The 26,186-nt window shown below is 41.8% G+C and overlaps 2 protein-coding genes across 5 annotated transcripts in view; one reads left to right on the forward strand and one right to left on the reverse strand.

Annotated features, from left to right (window-relative positions):
- Nucleotides 1-1,020: 1,020 nt before the first annotated feature.
- Nucleotides 1,021-8,121, reverse strand: MPC2 (mitochondrial pyruvate carrier 2). The gene is made up of 5 exons (XM_030966361.1): nucleotides 7,914-8,121; nucleotides 4,541-4,581; nucleotides 2,944-3,028; nucleotides 1,747-1,858; nucleotides 1,021-1,247 (listed from the first exon to the last, which is right to left on the reverse strand). The coding sequence occupies exons 1-5, from the start codon at nucleotides 8,017-8,019 to the stop codon at nucleotides 1,208-1,210; spliced, it is 384 nt and encodes a 127-aa protein (XP_030822221.1). The 5' UTR covers nucleotides 8,020-8,121; the 3' UTR covers nucleotides 1,021-1,207.
- Nucleotides 8,122-8,729: 608 nt separating this feature from the next.
- Nucleotides 8,730-26,186, forward strand: part of DCAF6 (DDB1 and CUL4 associated factor 6) — a 74,482-nt gene continuing 57,025 nt past the window's right edge. For all 4 annotated transcript variants that reach the window (XM_030949688.1, XM_030949431.1, XM_030949513.1 and 1 more), the window contains exons 1-2: nucleotides 8,730-8,880; nucleotides 24,827-24,888. In XM_030949688.1, the coding sequence (XP_030805548.1) occupies nucleotides 8,787-8,880; nucleotides 24,827-24,888 (156 nt within the window). In that variant the 5' untranslated portion in view covers nucleotides 8,730-8,786. The remainder of the gene's footprint in view (nucleotides 8,881-24,826; nucleotides 24,889-26,186) is intronic.

A 26,186-nucleotide genomic window follows, 5' to 3' on the forward strand; every position in this document is an offset into this window, starting at 1 on the left:
ATGTGGTAAATGTAATTGAAAACATAGACTGGGTACTTTTCTTTTATAAACCTCTGTCCTGGAGGTGTGCAAGACAACAAACACCTGTAAGACAGGTGTATAATCTGTGTGAGGGAGCTAGATATGCATTGCATGGCCTGATTACATGAAGAGCCAGTGTACCAACTGTTAGTGCTTTTGCTTTTACAGACTCATCTGGAAACAGTTATCTTGGATATTTTTTTCTTGAATGGACTTTAATGTTTTCTATTGTAATCTTGTGAATATTTTAATACACTTTTTTTTTTCCCATTACTGGTTTGCTGGATGAGTCTTACCTGGTTGGGGACTGGGATGGGAGGGGGACTGGAATACACCACGTCTCTTCCTAGCAGTATTCTTTTGAGTCACTGTGTCTACTTGGTGACCAACACAGCTGGAGAACTTGCCACTTGAGACCCTGGGACCAAGGACCAAGCCACAAGGACCAAGACATGTTAGTGGAACTGTGGCAGAGCAGAGAACTGACTCCGTGGTGGGACAGCCTTTGAAAAAGGGGAGCTGACAGACTCATCAGAACTACCTTGCCTCAGTTATCTTTTCCCCTGCATGTGAATTCCTGAGTCTAAGTCTGGTGCTTCAACAACCCCATTTTCTGCCTGGAGTTGTGAAGGAAGCTAAAACAGAAGTGGCACATTTGTTTGCTGTCTTTTTTTTCAGGAGAGTGGTGGCTGGGGAACAAATGAAGACACACACAGCTGAAGCTGGAACAAATATCCTTATGCTACCAGGGAAGGAAGAGCATCAGGAAATGAAATGCAAATGCTACTGTTGGTTGTTGAAATATGGCAAACTCCCACCCAGGTGGTTTTCTGACTGTGACAGGAAAGATCACTTCAGTCTGAAGCTCTGGCTGTCACCAGTACTGTGTCACTCCCAGCACTGTTCAGTGGAGTCAGATAAGGTGAGGCTTAGCAACTCTTTTTAGGCAAAATCCAGCCAGTTTCTTTAAAGAGACAATACATAACAAACAATGCTGCCTTCATTTTAAAAGGTTGCCCTTTATTTGTGTGGAGATACTTGGTTATTTGCACTTAGAAAACATTTGCTCTTCTTTATTTTCCTCTTTTATTTTCTCAGAGAAAAAAACATTAAAATTAGTGAAGCTAGGTCCCATGAGGATGGGTTTGTGCGTTGCTGGATTTGACCTGTTGGGTTAAGCATCTCTTTATTGCACTTGCTTTTGTGCTTTTAGCTCCTGATTATACCTATAGGAATAAAAAAGAAAGAGCACAGGCTAAGAATAGAGTAGAACACCAGGTACAATAACAGTGTTTTCCTAGCAATCTGTTCACAAGAGGAGGTTTAAAATTACAATGGACTTGAGGGTGGAAACTTGGGATAGGATATCTTAATTCTTGTAGGAAGTTCCAAAGTAGCTAAGTTTGCCACATTCCTGGCCAGTACTGAAGCCAGAAAACTCCTAGCATTTCCTTCAAGAAACAACTTTTTTGAAAAATGCTGCTCTGCTTAAAAGCCCTTTGATCTAGCTGGAACTGACACAGATTCAATGCTGCTCTAGCTAGACTGAAAATATTTACAGCTTCACTCCGACTTAACTGTAAAATTAACAACGTAGCAAAACCATTCTGTAATGTTTCACGAATGGTTCAGTTCCTCTTGCCTGTTGCACTGACAGAGAGGCTGGCAGCATTTATAAATTCCTGGTTAACGCTTAGCTGTACTTGTACCCTTGTTAATGCATACCTCCATATTCGGAAAAGCTGGGAAGCACCAGCACTGCCAACAAAGAAGTTCACAGCAAACAGACTCCAGTTTTTAGGGATAATCACCAGGGAGTACCTCGACCAAATAAGGCCTGTTGAAAAAAATGGTAAGTTTAAAGATATTTCAAAATAAATATTCAGATATTTCCCTAAGTTTGGAGGCAGATTCATAGGCCAGTTGAAGTAAACAGATTTCATAATTTCATGTTAGACAACTGCTTTGCTTAAAACTACCTTTTTCTCAGTGAAAAGTGCCAGTGGGACATCTACAGGTATGTTCTGCATTTTTCTGAAACAGCTACAGTAAGGTCAGTCATAGTCTGAATATCAAAGATCCTCTATGGTCTACAGCAGCCTAGACCTTAAATCTCCAGCAATGTTGCAGTGTAGTGATATTTTGCTGCATATCCAGTTTGCTGCACTATACTGGAGATTATGCAAAACTTGTGCAAAATGCACAGGACTGCATCAGATAATAAAGTCCGGAGAACCCTTTCAGACAGGAAAAGCATTGGAAAAAGCTGCCCAGGGAAGTGGTGCAGAACCATCCCTGGAGGTGTTTATAAGAAGTGTAGTCGTGTCACTTAGAGACGCATTTTAGTGGTGGACTTGGAAGTGCTGGGTTAATGGTTGGACTCTATGATCTTAAAAGTCTTTTCCAACCTAAATGATTCTAAGATTACAGAATATTGTTTCTGCCAGCGTGAGAATTCTTGGCAGACAGCAGTGCAGTAGTCCCATGTGCTACTGCTTCCAATTTCTTGGAACACTTGGAAATTCTTTCCATTTATGTTAGTGTAATTACCCTACCATTCTTAAATCCCTTAAAGTCTGTTCTAAAAAAGTCACTGTACCCTGGACTGATTTCAAAATTACTTGATCTGAAGGAAAAGAGGTCACTTACTGCAATGAATGGTATCATGGTAACTTAAGGGATGACACTCATGCCTAACTCGTAGCAACTTGTGCTGAACAATTCCAAATTAAGACAGGTGTAGAAGACTGTTCCATAATTACAGAATGCTTACTGATTTAATAACAAGTAGAGGTCTGGCCTAGAATCAGCATGCAACAGCAATAGTGACCAGCCAGCATGTTGAACTTAAGGCTTTCTGTAGAAGTGTATTAGTACTGATGGAAGATCCTGTGTGAACACACGGAGTAAGTGTGGCTTTACCTGTGGCCATGAGTACTGCAGACTGTGCCGTGCTGAGCTTCTCTGCTGGTCTGGCCATGTCAGCCAGTCCAGCCCCCACCAAGCCCTGCAAAGAGAAATTCAGTGAGCACCAGTCTGGGACTCCTGTAACAGATGAAGAGCTTTACAAGGGGAAGCTGCTTCAGAGCTCAGTGCTTATCCTGCTGCATTATGCAGGAGATGGGATGCATTCTGTGAGCAATTAGACTCTGGGAGACACCATCCATTTCCAGTCCTTTGTGGCAGGAAAAAGAACACAGTTATGGCAGCTACAACTGTGTGGCAATAAAATCCCAGGCACTGGCAGTTTTGTATTAATTCAAGAACAAGGTTAATTTAAACACAGCTGCTTAAGAAAGCAGCTGAAAAAAAAATCCACCTTGGTTTTCATGCAACAAGTAGAAACTTATCTAAATAAGGGCCTTCTTCCCACAGGTCAGGATAAGATACTGCTGATAAACTTCACCCCATATAGTCTTCACTCAGCTTCATCTGAGGGGGTAAAAATGCTTTTTCTTAAATATAATTTCGGTAATGGTAGAAAATGTGCAGGTGAATTGAGGAACAGCTTGGCCGATTTACTTGACATTAGCAGCAAACACTGCTTGCTTTGTTTGTTGTGTTACTGCCCTCTACTGGAAATACAATTTCATGTTCCCTTTACACCAGCTCACAAAAACACCCAAACAAAACCCCTAAGAAAGACAGTCCTAACGCTTTCATCCAGGACTCTTTGGGTACAGAAGAGCTGCCTGTGTGCTCAGCCTCAGGAGGGTGTCTCCAGGGAGAACCTCTGAAGGAAGGGAAGGTTAACCATGGCTCCTGCAGCTCCAGTCCAGACAACTTACAAAGAAACCAAGCTGTAGCTTAGAGCACAGTGCTGCCTGTGGCCTATAAAACCTTGGGGTTCACAATGGCAAAGTTACAAAGCAGCTGGCAGTGGTAAGAGCAGGTTACATCCTTGTTATCAAACAAGATCAAACCCTCGTGGGTTTGGAGATCTCTTGTTTTATCTGTATCAATGCAACACCTCAGAAGAGCACAGTGAATTAGGAGGTGGCATTTGCATCACCTGGGCACAAACTCAGCCCAGGGCTGCAGGCAGTGGGAAGCAGAACCTCACAGGAGGCAGAGAACCATTGACAGATACAATGGCAGCTGCATTTGTCTTTTATGCCAAGACCACCTTGCACTCTGACATGCTTCAAGCTATGAGCCTTAGGAATTGGCTTCCTTAAGATACTTCTCAAATTCCTCGGTCTCAGAAGAGACACATGCTTTATGATTTTGCATCATGCCTACGTTGAGCAACAGCTGGTGTTTCACAAGAGAAAGCCTTTGTGAAACCCAGTGAAAAGCACAATTCTTCCACAAAGCATTTTCTTCACGCTGTATCCCCTTCATGTCGTGCTACATCTGTTATTAAGGCTAATTTTCTTCCTCCCCATATATTAAGAATTAGAGCCTCTAATCTTTCTGCAGGCTCAAGTATCTGTTGGGAAACTTCTGCTTGCTCAGTGTGTTGCTGCAGATGGCCCTGGGCTTGACACCCAGACACCAGCTGGCATCTTGTACTTACCCATTTCATAACAGGTGCCCAGAAAAACACTGTTTTGGGACCTGAGGGAGGATGGGAGAAAAGAAGTTAAATTATTTAGTAAATGTGGCTGTTCTAATACCCACAGTAAGTTTAAATTTGTTTATTTTGTTGTTTTTTCTTTTTAATAATTAATTGTTTATATTAGCATTTTCTACTGCTGTACATGAGCTCTGGCACCTAATACTCATAATTCATCAACCCAATGCATCAGCCTTCAGTTGTGTAATCACTCCATACATTTCTGCAACAGCTGGATAGGATTTTGTGTGTCCATGTTTAAGCAATTGAGGACACCAGAGCAGGCAAAATGCATTTATAATTGAAAGAGTTAGGAAAAGGCCTAGGAACAGGGAAAACATCCCAAAAATCTACCAGTGGGCAAAGGAGGATAATGGGGAAGAGGATGAAATCTCAAGAAGGAAGGGAGAAAAATCCAATGGCATTGGACCTGGGGAAAAAACAACTCTCTTACAAATACATGTAACTTTCAGTGGTGCCAAAATAGCAAGTGGTTGGCTAAAAGAAAGCCCTGCAAAGCCACACCTACAACTATGCCAGAAATCATTAATCTGGGACGTCTGCTCCAAGCCTTAAATGAGAGACCACAATCCAAAGTACCAACCTTCCTGTGAAACAGGCAGGACACTGTTCTAATTTTATCACAAAAAAATAATGTTTGGGTCACTGCTCAGCACTCTGATAACATGCAAGATGAAGCCAAGTTTTCAGTGTAATATATTACACAGGAGTAACCACCAGGACTTTGGTTGCTTGCTTTTTATGAGAGTTATTTCTTCACTAATAATTCAGCCTTTAAAAGACCTTGCACTAACTACTTGTACTTTCAGTTTTAAACACCCTCAAGTTTAAAACTACGACTTGGGAAACAAAAACTGGCTTGGCAGCTTTGCATAAAGCCCTTTTTAACCCACCCTGCCTGTGATCAAGTTTCAAACTGTGTTTAATAACACAAGCACATTTCCTTTTGTCTAATATTGTTGAATATTAGATAACAGCAGCTTAATGTTCATCCTTTAAAGATACAAACTTCAGCTGCTGTTCCCTTAGACACTTATTTGGTGTGTCAGTATCAGGCTGCAAATTCAGCTTGTTGTAAATAAATCAGTCTTACAGAGTAGCTTTAATTACTAACATTTATCTTATTCTAAAACACAAATTCAGATTTGGAGTACTAGAGGATGTGGGGGTGAGTATAAATTATGAAACTTGACATTCCCTAAACATCTAGTAGAGTTTTCAAGAAGACTGACATTAATTTTTATTAATAATAGAAAACTCAACCATTTCAAACTGCTGACTGCAGAGCTAAGAAACAGCTGGAGACAGGCAGGGTACAAAGCCAAGTTTGTAATTAGGTAAGACTGTCAAACACCTCTCCTTGGAGGCAATCCAGCAAGTACCCAGCCTGGTGAGTTCTTCCCAGCTCATGAATTTTTCAAGGATGAATATGACAGCAGCACAAGAGAGCAGGGGGACACCAGAGGCTAATCTGGATATCACATGTGTGACCAGCTTACAGAATTTATGACTTCTATTAAGTATAAGAAGTCTTTGGGCTGAAAATTGAGTTTAGCCAGGCATAGTGAACCAGAGGGGCCAAAGGGGAGGGAGCAGAAGCTCAGCCCTTGCTTTCCCATGGCAGCCTGGGGAGTTGGTGTGCCAGGCCCTCCACTGTCCTCCAGCAATGCCAGCCAAAGAAACAGTTTGTAACAGGCACCAATTATTTTGCTGGAAGCTTTCTTTATGCCAGAAAGTGCTTCATGCCTCACAAGTGATTTATAATTTCATGACAATGATGCTTATATTCCTGAATTGGACTAGAGATTTAGATGTCACTGGAGATAAAAGAAAGCCTTTCATTTTTAACCCACTTTTTTTTCTGCAGTCAGAGTGACATCTATTGCATAACTTTCTCACTGACACACCTTCAAGGCTAAAATAGAAGTTGCAGGGGCTCAGTTTCTATACTTGCTTGTGCTGTGACTTTTCTCACTTATACCATCAGTAATAGATATGTGTGTGTATATATAACATACATATATACACAGAATCCCTAAAAATGGATTTATTAATTACAACATTATGGTGATGACCAAAAGCAGCCCACAGGCAATTTTGTGAAGTGAAAAGCACTGCAAGAGAACCTGCAAAACCTTCTCCAATTCCCACTAGAGCTCTGTTGAAGAAGGAACATGGATGTTCCCAGTACCTGCTGTGCCTTGCATCCACTAAGAGCATCAGGAAGCTGCCACATTTCCCACCAGTGGAATGTGTCTCTCAGTGTTGGACATATTGTCTCTTTATATATAAAAACAATACGTTAATGTTAAATACATTGGTCAAGTGAATTCAGTACAAATCAAACATTTTGAGAATTGCACTTTTCACTCTTTGTTATGTCTTTAGAGCAACGATTTTCCTTCCAAGAAAGGGCCATTGTAAGAGGATAGAGCAACTGACTGCAAACCAAAGTCCACTTTCACAGTGCATATTCCTGGTAGGTGAAGAGTCAAGGATGCCTGTGACACTGACACAGAGCGGTGGGGACAGAGTCTATGGAATGCCAGGATTTTATCGGGAGCTTGTTTTAACAACCGACGCAATTTGTTTACACGACAAACACCACGTAGATGGCTCTGAATGAGATCACTTTACAGGAGGTTTCTCCCTAATAACACAAACCCCCACGGAAAGGTAAACTGTAGGTCAGGTGAGGGGAGCTCATTCTTTACCCACAGGAGTCCTCCAGTGAATTCACCAAGGGCACGAGTTGCTTTGGTAGTAGAGTGGGATTCAGCAGAAAGGAAATAAAACCAAAGGCTGCCTGACTTGACCAAGGCACATTTCAAGATCAGAAACCCTGGAAGTGTCGAGGGCCAGGCTGGATGGGGCTCTGAGTAGCCTGCTCTGGTGGAAGGTGTGGAAGTGGATGATCTTTTAATATCCCTTCCAACCCAAACCATTCCACCATTCTATGATTTTTCCAGCACATCCTCTTGAAAGAAGCGGCTGCCGAGGCCTCCATGCCCCTTTAAACCCACGACATCCCCTGGGCCAGGCTCTGGCATCCCACGCGATCCCTGGATCCACGCCGCGGTGCCGCGACAGCGGCAGCAGCGCATCCCTCCCGGAGCCGCCCGATTATCCTACTCTCCCTTCGCAGACACCATCAATTCCCCGTTACGGAGCAGGACTCCGCTCCAGGGCCGCTTTCCCGCTCCTACCCGCGTTACTGCGGCCCCGATCCCGCCCCGCAGCCGTACGGAACGCATCCCCCGCTCCGCCCTTCCCGCCGCTCCAACCGGGGGCCAAGGTGACCCCCGCCCATTACCCGCCGGGTGGTTGTAGAAAGGCCGGAACCGCGGCGGCAGCATGAGCTCGATGCGGTCGAGCATGCGGTGATAGGAGGCGCGGAGTCCCGCGGCGGCGGCGGCCATGGCGAGGGACGGGGCGAGCGGGCTCCGAGCGGGGAGCGAGGGGCGAGCGGGCACTGAGCGGGGGCCGCGTCCCGTCCGTGCGTCCTTCCTCCGCCCCGGCCCCGCCCCCGGACCTGCCCACCGCCAGCCCACGCTCTGATTGGGCACTGCCGCAGGGGGCGGGGCGGGGCGGATTGCTGCGCGCGGCGCTATTGGCTGAGCGCGCTGGCCCGGGCACCTGGGGAGAGCTGGCGCGCCCGCCGCCCTCGCAAGGGCAAGGCACCCGGCTCAGAGATGGCCGCCTCTGCTTCGCTCTCCCCTCAAGATGGCCGCCGTGGGGGAACGCTGCGCTACGAGTAATGCGCCCAAAGCCAATATGGCCGCTTTGCGGCTTCACACCGCTTCACTGGAGAGGGCGGGTCTGTTCCCGGCGGAGCCGAGCGCGCTGACGTCACCGTCCCCGCCCACGACGCGCCCTCCCCTCAGTCGGGGCGGGACGACGTCACCGGCTCGCGCGAGACGCCCATTAATCTCGGGCTCCCCATGCCCCCCCTTCTTTGCCCGGTGGGCGTGACCCCCGGAGGCCGGGGGTAGGCGTGGCCCCGCGCGCGGTGGGCGTGTCCCGGAGCCGCCGCGCCTGTGGCTCGCGGTCGGTGCCTCGACGCGAGGCGGGCGCGGGGCGCGCGCGCGGGGGCCCGCTCGGCGGTTCCCATGGTGATCGCGCGCGCCCGGCCGGTCCCGGCGCACCCCCCCCGCTCGGCGCGCGCCGCTGCCGCCCGCGCGGGGCCATGTCCCGCGGGCGCTGCCCACACCTGCTCTGGGACGTGCGCAAGCGGACCCTGGGGCTGGAGGAGCCCGGATTGCTGCGCAGGCACTACCTCGGTAAGCACGGGCGCCTCGGGGCGCGGGACGTGCCCGCGGGCTCTGGCCGTCCTTGGCGTCCCACCAAGCCGGGAGTGGGGCCGGACCCCCTTCCAGGCGCCGCCGCTCCCCCGCTCGGCCGCGCTGTCCCGCAGCTCCGAAGTTTCCTGTGCCCCGTGTGGGGCGGCGACGCCTCCTCCAAACCCGCTCCCGGCCCCCCGCGCCCTCAGGGGTGCTCCGGGACACCCCAGCCCCATCCCTCAGCTGCCGGGTGGTTAGGGTGCTTCTGCCGGGTGGCCCGGGGCCCGCCAGGACCCCCCGGTGCCTCGGTGCGCGGCTGCGCTCGCCCGCCGCCCTTGCTTGCCAGAAGGAACTGTTGCACGCCAAGATCCAGCCGGGAAGTTGGGCGGCGGCTCAAAATAGCTCCGGTGTCGGCGTTCCGTGCCCGGCGCCGGGCAGGGTCCGGATTTACCGGCGCTGAGCTGCCCGAGGCTGGGAACAAAGCACGTAGGCGCCTCCGGGATCATGGCGCGGCCGCTGTCCCGGCGCCCTGGAGGTGTTCCCGGGGCTCGGGGGAAGCCGAGCCGCTGGAACGCGCTCGCTGCGGGCCGATCCGCCCGCCCTTTGTGTCCCCAAGTGCTCCGCAGGGTCCCCGCAGCCCCGGGCTGCCCTCGCCTCCATGCCCTCGCCAAGAATTTTCACTTTCCAAGTTAAAGCCAGCGCCACTTTCAGTTCCCGAGGCCGCGGGGAGGTTTCCGTGGCGTGAAGGAGCTCTCGATATTCTTTGTCGTGGCGCAGGTTCTGTAAAAAAACATTACCAAAAAATATTTTAAAATACCGGCATTTATTCCCGTGTTTTCGGAAGTGTGGAGATCCATGGTAGTGGCACTGTGGATTTGGGGGTGTCTCTCCGGGGTAGGTGGCTCGGTGGGTCGGGAACGCGTTCTTTGTGCTCATGTGGCAAAACAATTCCTGCCTTGGAGTGCAAACCTCGAGTACTCGAGATGGAGCTTGATTTACAGCGTTGTAAAACGAGTGTCGATCTGTGCCTCCCAGGCTTTCCCGGCTGTGCTCGGTGGTCATGGTCTGTCGTTTGGTTTTTTCCTAGTGGAATTTAAGGTGGGATATCACATTACCGAGCCTAACTCGGGAGTTTTCAGTCTGTAGTCCCTGAGTACTCAGTAATCCACAAAAGGTTAATCAAGGAAATCAAGGTTATTACTGGTAGGTTTCTACCAGAGAGGGGTGTATGTGTGTGTGCAGTGCACAAGTTCCTTGGAAAGAAATATTGACTCCTAAAATAAAAAAAAGGTTGTGAACTAATGATCTTAGCTGCTTTTGATTTTGGTAGTGTCTCAAGCTGTGCTGGGCCAAGCCATAGCTGAGGATTGTTCTAATTTTTAGTGATCAATCCTTCTGACTGGATTTTTTTTTCTTTTTGTCTGCTCCAGTTGGAGCAGAAAAGCTAAATGTTAAAATTAGGAGACTGTAGTGTGCATATTCTGAAGAAGTGTCTTTTTTTTGTTGGTTTTTTTCTTCTGCTTTTATGTGTCTCTGAGAGTTGAAGTACTAAGATTTGAACAGTAGAAATCATCTTCCCAGACTTACCAAGATGTCTTCTCTCGATGCTGCTCCAATAAAATGCACATTCCTTTAGTTAAAAACAGAACTCTGGTGCCTTGGCTAAGGTCTCATATTTGCTGTTCCTCCTTTCACCTAAACAAGTTCAGTGGTTTGAGAGCCTTGAAAGAATAGGACCTGGGAGAGGCTTCCCACTGAATTGGTGTTGAGATCTGCACTGGTGGTGGCAAGACATGCTCAGTCCTTACTGACTCCTGCTTTTCACCAGGGGGTTGGTACAGGGTGTGCTTGTCTTGTGGAACCACTGCACTTTTACCCCAAATGGCATTTATGGCCTTGATAAACCCACTGATTGGGCTGCTACTCAGGTGTGGTTGTTCAAGTGCAGATTTCCCAGAGAAGAGGCCTGTTGCTGTGCCTTTTTGTGTGCAGGGCAGTGTAGGTGTGAGTCTTTTTCAGAGTTCAACAGCTCTGTGTAGGAGCTCTGTTCTCTGGCCCACTGGTCAAGACTGCAGTGGGCAGCTGGGTGCCACTGCTTGTTGGTCACTGCCGGTCTGATCTGCGTGGGAAGTGAGGCTTCTTCCTATTTATAATTTCTTTTTTTTAGTAGTGTTTCAACAGTCTGGCAGACAGAACAAATGGAGGACAGGAATTTCATTGTGACTTAGGAGTAGTGGGAGACTCAAGGCATTGTCCATGTGCATTTTTTGGTTTTTATTTGGGCAAAATTTCTTTGTAAATTTGTATAAACAGTTATGGATTCAGGTACAAAATGAAGTAGTTTATGTATATCTTTGCTTGCTGTGCTTTTTCAGCCACCAAATCAAAGGAAAAGCATTATACCAAGTCCATGACTAACAGTGCAGTTGGGAGGAAGATGTGTCTGTGTGGATGGTACTTGCTTAATGAGCCCTTCACTGGGATGGTTGTGTTGTGCTACAGTGTAAAATATCAGAAATATCGACAATGACCATGTTTTGAAGTAAGACATCTGAGAACTAATTGCTGTTTCCTATTTACTCAGTGTTTTAGCTTCATGTGAACTGGCAATCAAGTGGCGCTCTATAAATAGCCCCTCTTAGCTTCTGAAAACAGCTGCTCCAGGAAGGATGTGTGTAATGTACCTTTCCATGCAGATAGCTCACCCCTGGAATTTATTTTGGAATTTATTTTGCCTTGTAAAAACTCTGTCTGATTTTGCAAGATCTCTAAATAATTGCTCTGAAGACCAGTCAGTTCTGGACAGAGTTCCAGAGAAACAGCTCACGGAGATGGGGCAGTGGGTGCATCCCTGGGATGTGTCCTTCACTCCTTTGGTGAGAGCTCCTGCTGTGCTGACAGAGGGAAGATGTGTGTCAGCGATGTATCTGTTAGCTACGTTTCCTTCAGCATTTGTAGGCTAATTAGTCTCAATTTCAGACACTTCTTGTATTTGAGGTCTCCAGAGGAAAGCAGGCCTGGGGGAGACTGTCAGTAACTCTCTTTAATTCAGTTTAGGCATCCTCTTAGCCTGGTGCTGTGGGAGGAGCCCTGGTACTGGATCACAGATGGAAACTGAGCTTTTACTCTGAAAAACACGGGTGCAAACTGTAGTATCCAAGTTAAATTCTGACCTGAAGCTGGCAAGTGTAATTACTCAGGATACTTTCACAGGAATCTCCAAATCTTGCAATTTTGTATCATTGTGGCAATGTTTCAGCCACCAGTGAACAAACATGTTCCGGTGGCAGGTAAAGTGTTCTGTGCCAGCACAATAAAGGCCTCTGTGTGGATTAAATATAGCAAATAACGATTTGGCTAGAGAAATGGCAGCATGGGTTTCTTGCAGAAAGAGGGATCCATAATTCCTCTGAAGTATTTAATGTGATGGGTTTATTTGCTTTTCTGTAGAGGGTCCTGCTGCCAAGAATGACTCTGTTTTGAGAGCAGGAAGAATGAAGACTTTTCCTTTTTATTTTTATTTGTTTGTTTTGGGGTTTTTGTTTCATTGGTTTATTTTTGCTGTCTGACATAGCAGGTTATCCAGAGAAAGTCTCTCAGTTTAAAAGGAGAGGAACTGATGCTGTATTTTAGCTCAGAGTGGTTGTTGGAAGCTGAGGAACTTGATACAATGGAAGCAAATATCAAAATAATCAGCTCTCCCCAATCTCTGATATCTTCATGCAGGTACTATTTTCTGAAATCTTGGGTCCTTCTTTTTCTTTTAAGCTTAGCAAATATCTTAGAGATAGCATTGTGGTGCTTTCCTGTGAGCTGTCACTCCCCCTTCTTAAAAGATTGTTTCATATCTTACTAAGTCTTTATCAGCCTGGTTTTTAAGATTTGGGAAAAGTTTGAAGTCTGTAAAAGACTCAGTGTAAGGAAACCAGTAGTTAGATTCATTGTGATCAAATTTTGTAAAGCTTCAGCAGTTCTTACTAAAAAGAGATCTGTGAATATTTGTATGTAGGGAGAATCACTGAACTACTTAGGTTTCGATAGTTCCCCCTGTTTGTAGGATGAACCACAGTAACCCCAGAGCTAATTACAGTTTTGAAATTAGTTGATTGCCCTGCTCATAAGTAGGGTTGAAAACCAGGCAAGAATAGCTATTATAACTGATTCGTTTGGATACTGACTGCCTTCCATTCATGTCAGTTTATAAAACTAGCAGTGGCTGGTTGAATGAACATAGAATTGGGTGTTGCTGTTGAACATTTGGTATTTCCTAAAATACATTGCCCAGAGTGTGAGAGTGCAATTAAAATAGTTCCTTAAAATACTGTAAACTTTCATTCTCTCGTTTGCTTTCCTTGGACAAACAAACCAATCAAACCCAGGAGAAGGGAGACTTGAATGCTGGGGAGAACAACCAAAAAGAAAGGCATTATTTTCCCCAGTTTTTGTTCCAGCTAAATTTTAACATGTGGTGTGTTGGTCTTTGAAAATAATGCAGAGTAAGAAGGGTCAGACAGCTTTAACATGATCAGCTTTGTAGCTGGTGCTCTTGCAAACTTGGAGATGGGCAGAGTATTTAACCAGCCTTTCTTCTTAAATTCTTTGCATTATACTTTTCATGTTAGTTTTTTTTTTTTCTGGTACACTGTTATATTTAATGTCCTAAACCTCTGGAATTAATTCTCTTTTCCACCATGAGTTAAAACCACTTATCTGTCACAGCTAAATTCCAGATCTGGTAGAGGTGTTTTATGTTGTTTTTTCTTCAAGTCTAACAGATTAACTACTAAAAAAGAAGCATTATAAATGTACCTGATGGTCTGATTATGAGAGCACAGTTCTGTAGTGATATATTCTATTACACAACAAATACTTTGTGCAACTTGACTAACTGACGTGTTTAGAAAGATGTAAGTGAACTCCTCAGATTTTTTTTTCTGTGATTTCTGAAATGATTTCTGAATAATAGAAATAGACAGAGTCAGAATTGAAGTTCACTGTGTAATGAATGAGTTGGAGGAAAACACATCTGTAGAACAATTTTTACATGCTCAGTCTAATATTGGAAGGAGGCAGGAAGCTTTAGGAAGGCAGGAAATTTGGTGTAGTCATTGGATCTTCACTGGTTGTGTAGAAAAGCTTAAGATGCCTAAGAGCATTGCAGAAAAGGGATGTAACTTTTTAATTGAAAAATCCACAAGAGAGGACAGTGACCAGGTATTGCCTTAAACTGGATATCTTAGGAGTTTTTTCCCTTGTTAATAAAATCAAGGCTTAGTGACTACAGTCCTTAAAAGATTACAAGATGGGCTGTTGAGAGAACAATGTGGCATCGAGACCTGTTGATAACAAATTGAATTTGGAGGAGTTTAATCAAGAGACTGTGTCTGAAATGAATTCCCTGATCCTATCTCATTTAAATTGGTACCAAGAAGCAGAAAGGCACTATATGTATGTCTAAAACCATAGACAGGTTGTAGGAAAAGATATGAGGGGTGATCCTAGCATACAGGATTAATGATTTTTTTCCTACTTCAAAGTAAATCAGCTCAGATAATAAAGACACCCATTTTAAAGCCTTTAATATTGGTAAAGGATAATAAAAGCACAGCGTAACAGAATCATCTGGACAAAACAACAAATAAAAAAATGCTGGCTGGTAATAATTTAGTACATATCAGAAGACCAGAAAGAGATGTGAGCTGGGAGGAAGGATTAAGGTTAGATGAGTATTTCTGTGGCCTAAGTGCTGAATGCTTAGCTCTAATTTCAGTTTAATCAGCCTTCTGTTATCTTTGGGCTTATTTCAAGCATCGACTAACTGAGCTGTGGGAGTGGAGGACAGGAGCCACTTGGACCTGCAAGGGGTACAGCCATGTAGCATTAATCTAGGCAAATTTGACAGCTTGTTTTGCTGTTATCTTAGAAATCTTTGCATGTGATTGATATCATTGACCTTTTTTCAGTTTCATCTTCCTGTGTGTTTTGTGGTTTAATTGATATGGTTTGTTACTGCTTCTTTCTCCACAGTGTTGTCTCATTTTACTTCCATTCAGTGATAATGTGTTGATGATAATTTTTGTGTATTTTCTTTAAAAAGGAAAAATTACATGCAGGGTCTGGGATTACTTGTTGCCTTCTGTCACTCTGTCCTGGAATACAAGAATGATTTCCAATGGCTGTTTTTAGGATGCCGAGGATTCGTAGCAGCACAGCTTCTGTTTTTTTATGTACAAACACCAGTTTGTGTAAAACTGTAGACCCTTATGGATCACATTATTGTGTTCTTTGGTGGGATTACTTTGCAGAAACCTGCTTTTTGGGTTTTGTTTTTTCTTTTTAGAAGATTTTTATACTACTGCCTAGATCAGAACTTATCAATGAACCTACTTACTGAGTTTTGATGTTTTAATTTTCTAAACCACCAACTGCTTTGCTGCTGTTGCATTTTGACATATGAATTAAAATGGAAGGTGGATCTCTGGCCTTATATTTGGCCAGAAAGAAATGATGAAAAATTGGTATAACTGTTCCAGACTGTTGATTTTCTGTACTTCAGAAATTCAGGAGGCCTTTTCGGTTGTCTGCAGATTTGTCATAATTTCTTCAAATGGGCAGAACTATGCAGATGCACTTTTTGATTTTAAGGGATTAACCTTATGTGTAATATCTGTGACTAACAGAGCATGAATCATGTGTGTTAATGGCTGCCAGGTAGTAGGAGTGTGGGTTGTAGTCCCAAGGCTTTGCATGTATTATAATATTTGAAATCTACTCAGTCTTAGGATGCAAATGTATTTGCTTTATAACCTTTGGAGCCTCAGTGTTCTGTAGACAGCTGGAGACTGCAGACATTTGTGTGCACTTCTAATATATTTTCATTTTTGATTGCAATATTTCATTGCATTTACATTGTGTGCTTTTAAGGACTGTACAGACAATGTGTTTGCTTTGTAAATAACTGCCTGCCTTGATGCTGAGTGTTTCAGACAGCTTCGTAGTTAAGTTGTACCTTGATCTTCTAATAATGAGCTTTGATACATGAAAGCTGTCTCTCGCTGCAAAAACAAGTCGTGTACAGCATGTACTGGATTTGTATTTCAGGATGAGGCAGTGATGTGAGAGATCCTTTAGATCTCTCTCCTTTATTTATTTAATTTTTTTTCCTCCTGTAGCTTTCTTCCAGTTGGATTGCTTCCATTAACTGCATTAGGGCAGACCATTAAACCTGCCTGTGTTCAGTCACTTCCAAGATGTTGCACTGCAGCTCTGTGAGTTCTTGTGACTTTGCATGTGATTCCTGATCATCTATCCTTGAGTGTCCCCAGAATAGTCTAGTGGGATATAACTGATCATGTATCAAGAACCTGTTGACACTTGAGACCAGTCTGTCCTGGCACTAAGGGAAAGGGATCAGTTCAGACACAAACTATGCCACCCTTTGAACAAAACTGGATTTTTCACTGTTGCACTTGAGTGCAAGTCTTGGCTTTTTTGTGTCTTTGGAGCTTAGTGAGCTGCTGATTCAGATGTGTCCCAAGTGCTCTAGTGTGTGTTGAATCGTTAAATATTGAATGTGAATATCGTGAGATGGAATCTGAGTCACATCAGTGAATTTTAATAGCCCCTTATTTTCCTCCTCTTGTTCCTCAAGGATCTGCAGGCTTTTCTCTGGGAAGATTGAGTGTGTCGTTAATGCTGACTGCTCTCTAACAGATATCATGGGCAAGATGAGAATCTGTCCCTTCTCTTCCCTGTGAACTTCATGTTTTCTGAACCATCAGTGCTTGTTCAACCCTTTTTGAACTGCTGAAACTTCACAAAAATAAAAAAACTGTTAAAATTAAACTGTTAAACCCAACACACCTCTGTATTTAGGTTGCATTGCTTTGTTACAGTTATTGTAGTCTGTTCCTGTTATTTACCTTTCTAGGAAATGAGGAAAAAATCTGGTTCTTTTAAATTTGGTTTTATTTTAAAAACACTGTTGTGTCCTGAGAACTCTCTTCAGTAAAAAGAGTCTTTGGAGTTAAACAGGTTGTTTTTTGTTGCCTAGGATGAATACATATGCTTTAATGCAACGACAATGTAATTTTTAAAGGGTTTTTTTCCCCATTTGTTTTTAAACAAAGTCTGTTTAAAAGGGTTTTTTCCCCCCATTTGTTTTTACATACTCAGCTATAATTTAACCTATGTCAGTACACTGATAACAGTCATCTACCATCAAGACTCAGCTTTCTACTTGAGCTCAACTTTTGATGTAATCTGTCTTTAATCCTGGTCACTTTGCTGGTGTTTACATTTGTAATGTAGTGGGTTATGACCCATATCTGTTATGCTATCTATGTATCTATTTCCCGAGTTCCCCCAAACAAACTCAGCAGTGTACAATTCCTATACTACCAGGATTAAATGGTATGTTAAATTAGGCAGGTGTGCAGAATGTTAAATGCCTTAACTCAGTTCCATGCTGTCCAAGTTCTCCATTTCACTTGTGGAAAAGGCAGGCCCTGGGGTGTTTTTTGCTAGAAGACATGGCTATAGATATGCTGGTAAGCTTCTGTATAATCACTTCTTAATCTGTTTAAAGATGGGTATTGAGTTAGCTTAAACAACTTTAAATAGTTGGCTTTAATTTTGCCCAGAGCCTTTGTCTGGAATTGCTGGGGTTAGTCCTGCTGGCAGAGTGGGAGAAGCAGCAGCCCCTGGCAGGCACTGGAAGGTGATGGCAGGACTGGTGACAGTGGGGGCACGCACCTCCTCAGCAGGAAAGAGGACATTCCTCTCGGAATGCTCTCTTAAAAGCAGATTCCACTTTTTCTTTCCTTCTCCTGGCCATTCTGCATGCTCCAGTGTTCATTTTGCCTGAGTGCCTGGAGGTGAGATACCCTGGTTCTGCTAGGAGCAATTTTAGCTTCTGCACTGGGGTGGAGCAGCACTGCATTTCAGCTTCCTAGATATCATCTTTTCCTGCTGGGAGATGGAGCTCCTGATGAACCTTGGGTGTCACCGTGGTCAGTAGTACCTGAGAACATAAAGCAGAGTTCCTGATGTGTATTTCCTCAAGTGGTGTTAAGGATTGGCTGGGTTATTACATTGATGTCAGTTTTATAAGAAAGTATTCAACATTGCTGCTCACATAGTTTCAGATGAAGACTCTTAAAAGTCAAAGGAAAGCATTTCCAAGGACGTATTGAAACCTACAGTAATACTGTTTACTCCAACTTGCAACAATCTGCATAATATATATTTTTGCCTTCCGTTAATAGAAGCCTCCTTTGACTTTCCTTTGGAGATGAAAGCAGGGCACAAATGTATTTGTCTTGATCTGGTAACTATTGTTTTTGTGTTGGTATCTGTTTTGGAGTTTTGAGGAGTTTCTTTAGGAGGCCTATTTTAGTGCTGGTAGAGAAAACAGCAAAATCTTTTGCATGTAGTTAATCCTACTTCCAGTTAATCACTTTAAGCTATGCCAGATAGTTTTCTGTTGAGAGGAGTAAGGTGGTATGTGTTATCTTTTACATAGATAGAGCTTCTCTTAGTTTTGTCATATGAATTTTGTCATCTGCTCTATAGAAATCAGAAATATTTGTGGCATAATAGAAAAATTTCAAGTGCCTTTTGTCTCGGTAAGTAGTTTGTATTTGATCATTGGACTACTTTAAAGGATTGAATAAATATCAAAATTGCTGAAAACTGCATATTTTTCCTCCTGTCACAAAACCTCACTTGCAGTTTGTGGCAAGAACAATACAGAAGACATAAATATGGGCAGTGTAAGGGGAAGTGTAAGGACATCTGTCAGAATGTGGTGTACTTGTGAATGAAATCCACTTAGCACCAGTCAGTACAGCACAGATAAAGTGCCTTCCCTGAGAAAGGTATTTGTACTTTATCCTACTTTTTTGTCACTGACAAAACATTAAACACTTTGTATTAATGCAACTGAATTTTATGAAATCTTTCAGGCATAAACCATGGTAAATATCAAACAGAAATCAAAGGCATTGGTTTAAATCCCAAATGCTTGTAACCTTACCAGTTATGGAGCCCAGTAGAGGCTTATATTTGGGAGTGTATACTTTCAGTATCCAAAACATGTTTCAAAGTTAATTACAGCCATTGCTACTAACCAAACACATCCATGCTCTTACCGACAGTAACCTGTTTTTGCAGATTCTGCAGAAGCAAACCTAAACAGAAGTATGCTTATTTATTACCCTAAAATGTATAACATTGCTGAGCTACTTTTTTTTTTTTTTTCCCCAAAACCTCATCAGATCTCTTTTTTGGTTGTTTGGCTTTTTGTTCTGTTTGGTTTGGTTTTTGTTTTGTTTGGGTTTTGTTTTGTTTTTCTTTGTTTGTTTTTGTTATTGTTGTTTGTGGGTTTTTTGAGACCAGATTTTGTACTACTGTACTCACCATGAGATATTATAGGTTACTGATTTATAATTTAGGGCATAGTGTCCTGTCTTCTGTAGTTTCTGTCTTGGTGTTATAATATCTGAAAATTTTGGGTTTCTTAATACCTAAAGCTCATTACTTGAGCCTATCTTAGGATTTGAGTACAGACTTGATTAGCACCAAGTTGTTTGATGCTGGCTGGTTAGTAGCAAAACTCTGACACATTAAAATGGCAAAGAAGTCTCTTTGTAGACAATAAAAAATATTTTGTGTTTTCTTCGTATTGTTCATTCTTTCAGGCTTTGTGATGTATCATTAAGAACAAAGAATAATTTGAGTTATCTGCTTTGAGCTTAAACCATAATGAAATAGTTGATCATAGTCTCTTGAAAGGTACTCTTTTAAGCATTGACAGAACCAAGAGTTATATTTTTTTGGCATTTTTGCAGTAGTGCAGAAGAGTGAAGAAATATAACACAGAGCCTTGTTCAAAGGACTGGAGGTCACACCCATGGATTTGGTTTCTGGCAGTACTGCTGGTTCACTCTTTTCCTTTGATAAATTGCTTGAGCCTTTGTCACAATGACTATAAAGTAGGGCCAGTGTTGGCCTACATAGCTAACAAGTGATTTTTAAGGTTGTAATTAATCTTCATGAATTTTTAACTTACCTTGATAGAAGTTAATTCAGTGCTTATTATGTGCAGTCCTGTTTGCTTTATGGTATATGGAGAATTCTGGCTGCTGGGAAAATCGTGTTTACATGCAGGTCAGAAGAGTGTGATGGAGTTAATCCAGCAAAATAAGCTATATACAAATGGGGTTACTTCAGAAATGCCTAAATTGTACCCTGAAAAACCACGAGAAGTTTTGAAATGCACTCAGAGTGCAGGATACCATGTGCTCTGCATTGGGAACAGATGCTGGCTCCATTTCAGCTTTAAACTAGGGCATTCCAAATGTCACAGCGAGCCAGCGCTGAGGGACTTGGCCTTGCAAAGAGCCAGCTTGATATAAATGAGTGTTCATTTGATAAATGGGATCTATTACTGAATAAGGGTTGTCTTTTAACATCTTATACTGTGCTGGTGCTGCTTTGGATCAAAGTTTAGTTAAATTTCTGTGGAGCACAAGTGTGCTTTAAAGGTAAACCTTCATCAAGAAATGATCTGTTCTTCTTCAAGGGGAAACTTTGGAGCCCAGTTGTAAATATATGAAGGTTTTGCATGCTCAAAGTATCTAACTTGTCTGCTGTCATCAGTTCTGAAGCAGCTTTGCCTAAGTTACTTACAAAAGAAAGGTGCGTGTCTCTCTGCCAAAACAGGCATGTAGGAACCACCTGATCAGCAATTCTTAAACTGAGGATTGTGACCTAAATGTAAGGACTGTGAGTGGGGGTACAAGAGATGCTGCTTTATTTTGGTATTGCTCCCTGAAGTGAGGTTAGAGCACTGCCCAGACACGCAGGCTGGGTAATTCTCCAGGTGGGAATTGAAAGGCAGTGTTTGGTTTGACCTTGTGCACAGTGGATGTTTTGAAGAAATAAAGTTACAAAGAAACAGTTGCAGCTTCTCTTTCACCTGCTTTCTCATATTTAAATTTGTATCATGAATGACCCAAGGTGGGGCTTCTTTCATACACAGAATGATCCCTAAGTCTCCAGCTTAATATAAACTAAAAACATTGATCACTGCACTGTGAGTTTCACTGTACCTTGAGGCTTCAGTAGTGCATAAAGTTTGGTGAGAATAGGTGGATGGCTAAAAACTGAGAATATTATTGATCATTGTACTGAGAATAGCACTGAACCTTGAGGCTTCACTTGGTGCATAACTAGTGAAAATGGGTGGGTGGAGCATTAGTTTGACAGCTTTCCAAATTTCAGGTATGTAAACACAGGGAGGTCATCACAGCCATTTGAAATTTACTGGGGCTTATTTTTTTGTTTTGCTTTATTATGTTCTTGTTAGTAAATTTACCTTAGCAGTTTTGAAACAAACCCCATGTGTGTTCCACTGTCCAGTGAGATAATCTTGGTGATGACAGCTTGATCACTTGATCCATGTCCTAGGCCTTATTTGAATATAGGAAACAACATATTGAAGCACCTCCACAGAATTAAATTATTGCCTTTCTAGGGATACTACATAGTTAAGGGGAAAAAGAAATAGTTTCTGGCTTGAGAGCCTGTTCTCAGTATTGGGGTGGGGAAAATCTAAACATGACAGAGGTCTTGATGCTGATATTGTAAGAGGAAAGTACTTTTGGCATTTTGTTAAAAGGTTGGGGGTGGTTTTTCATCCATCATTGTAGCTGAAAGGGGAGCCAGGAGAGCTGCCTTTGTAGGAAGGTGGAGGGAACAGGCAGCCTTTGGGTTAGGTGAATGGGGAATAAGGATTGTGAAGATTCTTGTCACTTGGGAGAGCAGAGTCCTTGATGTGGAGCATCTGACTGTTAGGAAGTCCAGCAATAACAGCTGAGATGCTGAAGAGTAAATACAAAAGAAACCAAGAGGCATTGCTTCTTAATTTTTTTCAACATCATAAAAGTGGATCAGTGACAAAAATACTCAAGTGACAAATTCTAATACTTACTGCTGAGCATTTTTTATCAAACCAAGTGAACCTGTGGGAGTCGTTGCTGAAGTACAAGGAACACAGATTCACTGACTTTGCTCAGCTTTTAATGACAAAAGCAGAGGCAGTATTTTCTTCAGATCAGTTTATTCATGTAGTTCAGGTTTTTATTTAAGAGTAAAAGCACCACTTAGGATCTGATGATTCTAGTTTTGAATGATCAGATAAACTACAAACAATCAATTTAGTTGTCTTACTGCATTTAGTACTTAATCAAATAAGAGGGGGTTTAGAGGAAAAACATTTTAACTGCTTTCTCCCTTGCCCCCTTTTTTCTTTAGGAAATATAGAAACTATTTAAGTTGTCATTTTGTTTACATTTAATTACTTTCTCAAATATATAGATAAAAAATGATCAAAGGATAAAGAACTAAACACATATATAACAAATCATATATGCAATCCTAACAATTTTTAAAAATGTTTTAAATGGCCCAGTGTTGAGTATATGAGACACCTTATGCCTGCATCTCAGGTTTACTGAAACTTTTATGGATACTTTATTCTTCTTATTAAGACCAAAAAATCCTAATCTAACAGCAACAAATTGTTCATATCTTATTTTGTCAACAGATTTCTGTAAGGAAATAAAAATTGAAACTGAAAATGTGATTAGAACGTAGTTGTTGTTTCTTACTTGCTGGTTTAAGTGATTTGGATTAAAACCAGAGCATACAGAAAGGAGAAAAATCTGTTTTCTGTTTGTTTTTAAAAATTAGTTTGAATCATCTTTGGTGTTTGTGTGTGCAGAGGATTCTCAGCAAGCTCCTGCGTGTTGCTCTACAGACATCACCTTTTTCTGCATGTATTTTATGCACGTGGTGCAATGCCCAACAATCGTCCACTGCTATCACATTTTTTCTGTTCTTCAATGAAAGTGTGATGGGTCTGGCAAACACTATTTTTGTGTTGGTCTGTGGAGTATACAGTTCTTAATGAAGTTATCCTCTTGGAGGTCATGTATTACTGCTCTGTATTTTGCAATACAGGAGCACCCCAGAAGCAAATTTTAAAGTTTCCATTATGCAAAGTGATACCCAAGCATGCAGCAAGTGATATTTCCCACGTCAGCATTCACATTTACTTACAAATAATTGAAGAAATCAAATTTACCTGAAAGTAGGAATCTTCATTGAAAACACAGAAATCATTTGATTTGAAAAAATAATAGGATTTCACAGAAAGGTACAATAAACCAACCATTAAGAATCTACATTCAAAGTGTGTTCCTGGAGGGGGGAAAATGGGTAAGGAGAAGTGGCAAAGAAAGCATAGTGGCCTAGGTAGATGTGTATTCCTTATCAAAGAATGCATTCATTCTTGCTAGTAGAGCGTGGTGCATAAGATGTCATTATTTTAATCTTTCTCTAATTATGGTTATTCCTGGTTAATAGAAATTGTAGCACCTGAGATGTCACGACTTCAGTGTTTATAAAATGGGGCATGAGGGAAGTCTGGCTTTTATATTTTTAAAGCTGGCTCAGGCGTGCTTTAAGTGCAAGCACTTTATAACCATTTCACCCACTAAGTACCTCCTCTTGAAACAGAAAAAATATTTTGCCCAAGTACGATCTTCATCTAATGTGGTATTTAAGCAGTGTTATGAGCAATTTTGAATTCTGGAGGTGGCTTCTACTTCCAGCAAAACTGAGGTATCTAGCCCAGACCTTTTGATGGAGGGAAAGCTGCATGAACATTGGATGGGGTGCCGGAGTTGGTGCTGCTGGAAGGGTGTCCTGGCCTTGGAGGAGGGAGTGGGGCAGGGATGCTCAGTGCCTACTTCCAGACAGGTGGTTGTGAGGGACCAGGTGTGGACATCAGGTGTTCTTTTGCAGGGCTGGAGAGTATATGGGGGAAATAAAAAGCATTCAGAGGAACCAAGTGGAGAGAGGAGAAACTACTTTTCCAAATATGTGCTACACTGCCAGAGACAGCACTGAGCTCTGACATGGCTCTGCTTTGAGCTGAACCAAAGCAAGTTCACCAATGTAGGATTTTTCAGATGTGGAGTCTCTTGCTGTTCTTTTCCTGATTCGAGGTTTTTAAGGTTATTTTGAGTGAATTTCACAGTTACATATTTGGAAACAGTGCAGCCTGGCATAGGCCTACAGTCTGATGCTCTTACCTGGAATTTTGTTCTGAGACATGTATTAACACAGAATTAAAAAAGGGGTAATGGTCCTTGAGTTTAGAAGCTTTTGGGATTGAAATTAAAAATATTAGGTTTACCAGTATTTTTCTTTTCTGAGAGTGCTTTCTGGGGAATATTAGGTTCAGTATAACCTGAGAGTTGGAGCCATGTGTTCAAACATCTAGTTAAGGAAAAGACCACATTTTTGTCAATATCCTTTCGTTTTCCTTCCTCATGTGTTTAGTACAGTAGTGGTTTTGAGTGCAGTGGTAAAATCAGTTTGTACATAGAGTATAAGGACATGAAAGTTCTTGGAGCTTTGTCTTCATATGTGTTTATAGATTTCCCCTTTGTGCTTCATCTGTTCTTTTCAGATAATTTTTATGAAATGGGGTGTTACTGGTCTTTAATGTTAATTTCCCAAATGCAAGGGTTGTACTGCTTGAACTATGTTATCATAGTTCCCTCTCAGCTGAGTTAACCAAATAACCACAGGATTCATTTCCTTTTTCTTGCTATTAGTTTTAGAGGGAGCATCAGCCTGTGAACCTGTGAAATGTTCGTTTTGCATTTCTGCACTCTTATTAAAGGTGGTGGAAGAACCAGCAAATGTCATGCTTGTCTTAGGATTTGTAAAATGAGAACCATATGAATTGTTTCAAGATTTAAATGTATATTCTGGTTCTTTACTGTTTAGGTTTTTACCTGTGAATGGTCATTAGCAGGCTCTTAACTACTTCAGTTTTCAAAAGTTATGTAATTGGTATTTTTCTTCACAGGGAGAAGAGAATTTATCCAAAGATTAAAACTTGAAGCAACCTTGAATGTGCATGATGGATGTGTAAGTCACTTGTTGCTTTTTTGTTTGTTAAAAATTGTTAAATTGTGATTTTGTTGCCATGGTAATAGTCCCTCAACTTAAAAAGGCAAATATCTTATATTTGTTCATTAAAACTGAGCAGGACCACTCTGCTTGTTGCGATCTACATCTGAATTCTCTTGCTATTTGTTTCTTCTTGAATATCTGACGCTTTTACCATTGAAGCAAAGCAAAATACCAATTCTGTATCTTAATGTTGTGTCTATTGCTGGTTGAATTAATCTCTCCTGCCATTTAAGCACATTCCTACCTTTTCAGTTAGGACTCATCTTAAACCTTGAAATGAAGTTGGGTTTTTTTTTTTTTTTTGGTTATACTGTGTTGAATTAAAAATTTGTTATTGTTTTGAGTGATTTATTTTCCAATTTCAAAAAGCAAATCATCAAGTGCTACATGCTGACTTATAGGCAATGAAAACAAAAATAAACCTTCCTGAAAGACTTATTTAAATATTAATATTAATTTTTGAAAGGAGTCCAGATATTTTAAAACATATCCTTTTAAATAAAGCTTTTACCTAAACTAGGTTCAGGACAAAGAGGCTGCCATGTTACCTTTGACGATTAGAGCAGAAATTTATGGTTGTTAAAGTATTCATTGTACAAGATATGTGAAAAATGAAAGTATTCTATAAAAATGAAAATGTAAGTGAAGCTTTTGTGCTTTAATGTGTGTTTCTAAAACTGTACAAACATAATGATTATTTTAGCTTGAGTTGCTTGGACTTTTAATTAATTGAGGAGCAATATAATTTTAAACTAACACAGTAGTAGTTTTAAGGAACAAGTGTTGTTAACATCCAGCCTTCTCGAGATCAGAAGTATGATTTTGATGTGCCTGTGTTATTGTGAGCCTGGAAAGTCTGGGAAAGGCCAGGATTAGAATTGCTCTATATAAAATGTGAGCTACTATTCCTGTGCTGATTGCATTATAAGTTTAATGTTCTGGTGCAGATGGTGTTGGTGAAATCACACAAATATATACATTTCTCTTTTTTTTTCAAGAAATGTTACAAAAATGATGATGTAAGGTCTCTTCTAACCCAAACAATTATATGATACTGTGTGAATTTACTAATTTTCATATTCAAGATTGTTACAGTGATACTTTGCTTCCAAATTTCTTCCCTAAGTAATTTCTCATCTCCTCAAATACTTAAGATTAAATTTTTCAAGTTTCTTTTCCTGAAGTTGATTAGGGCTTTTTATTTATTTTTTCTTTATTTCCTTGTAAAAAAAGTGGTTTTTTCCTATTAAAAT

This window comes from Camarhynchus parvulus, chromosome 1 (genome assembly GCF_901933205.1).
Source record: "Camarhynchus parvulus chromosome 1, STF_HiC, whole genome shotgun sequence".
NCBI classification, from domain to species: Eukaryota; Metazoa; Chordata; class Aves; order Passeriformes; family Thraupidae; genus Camarhynchus; species Camarhynchus parvulus.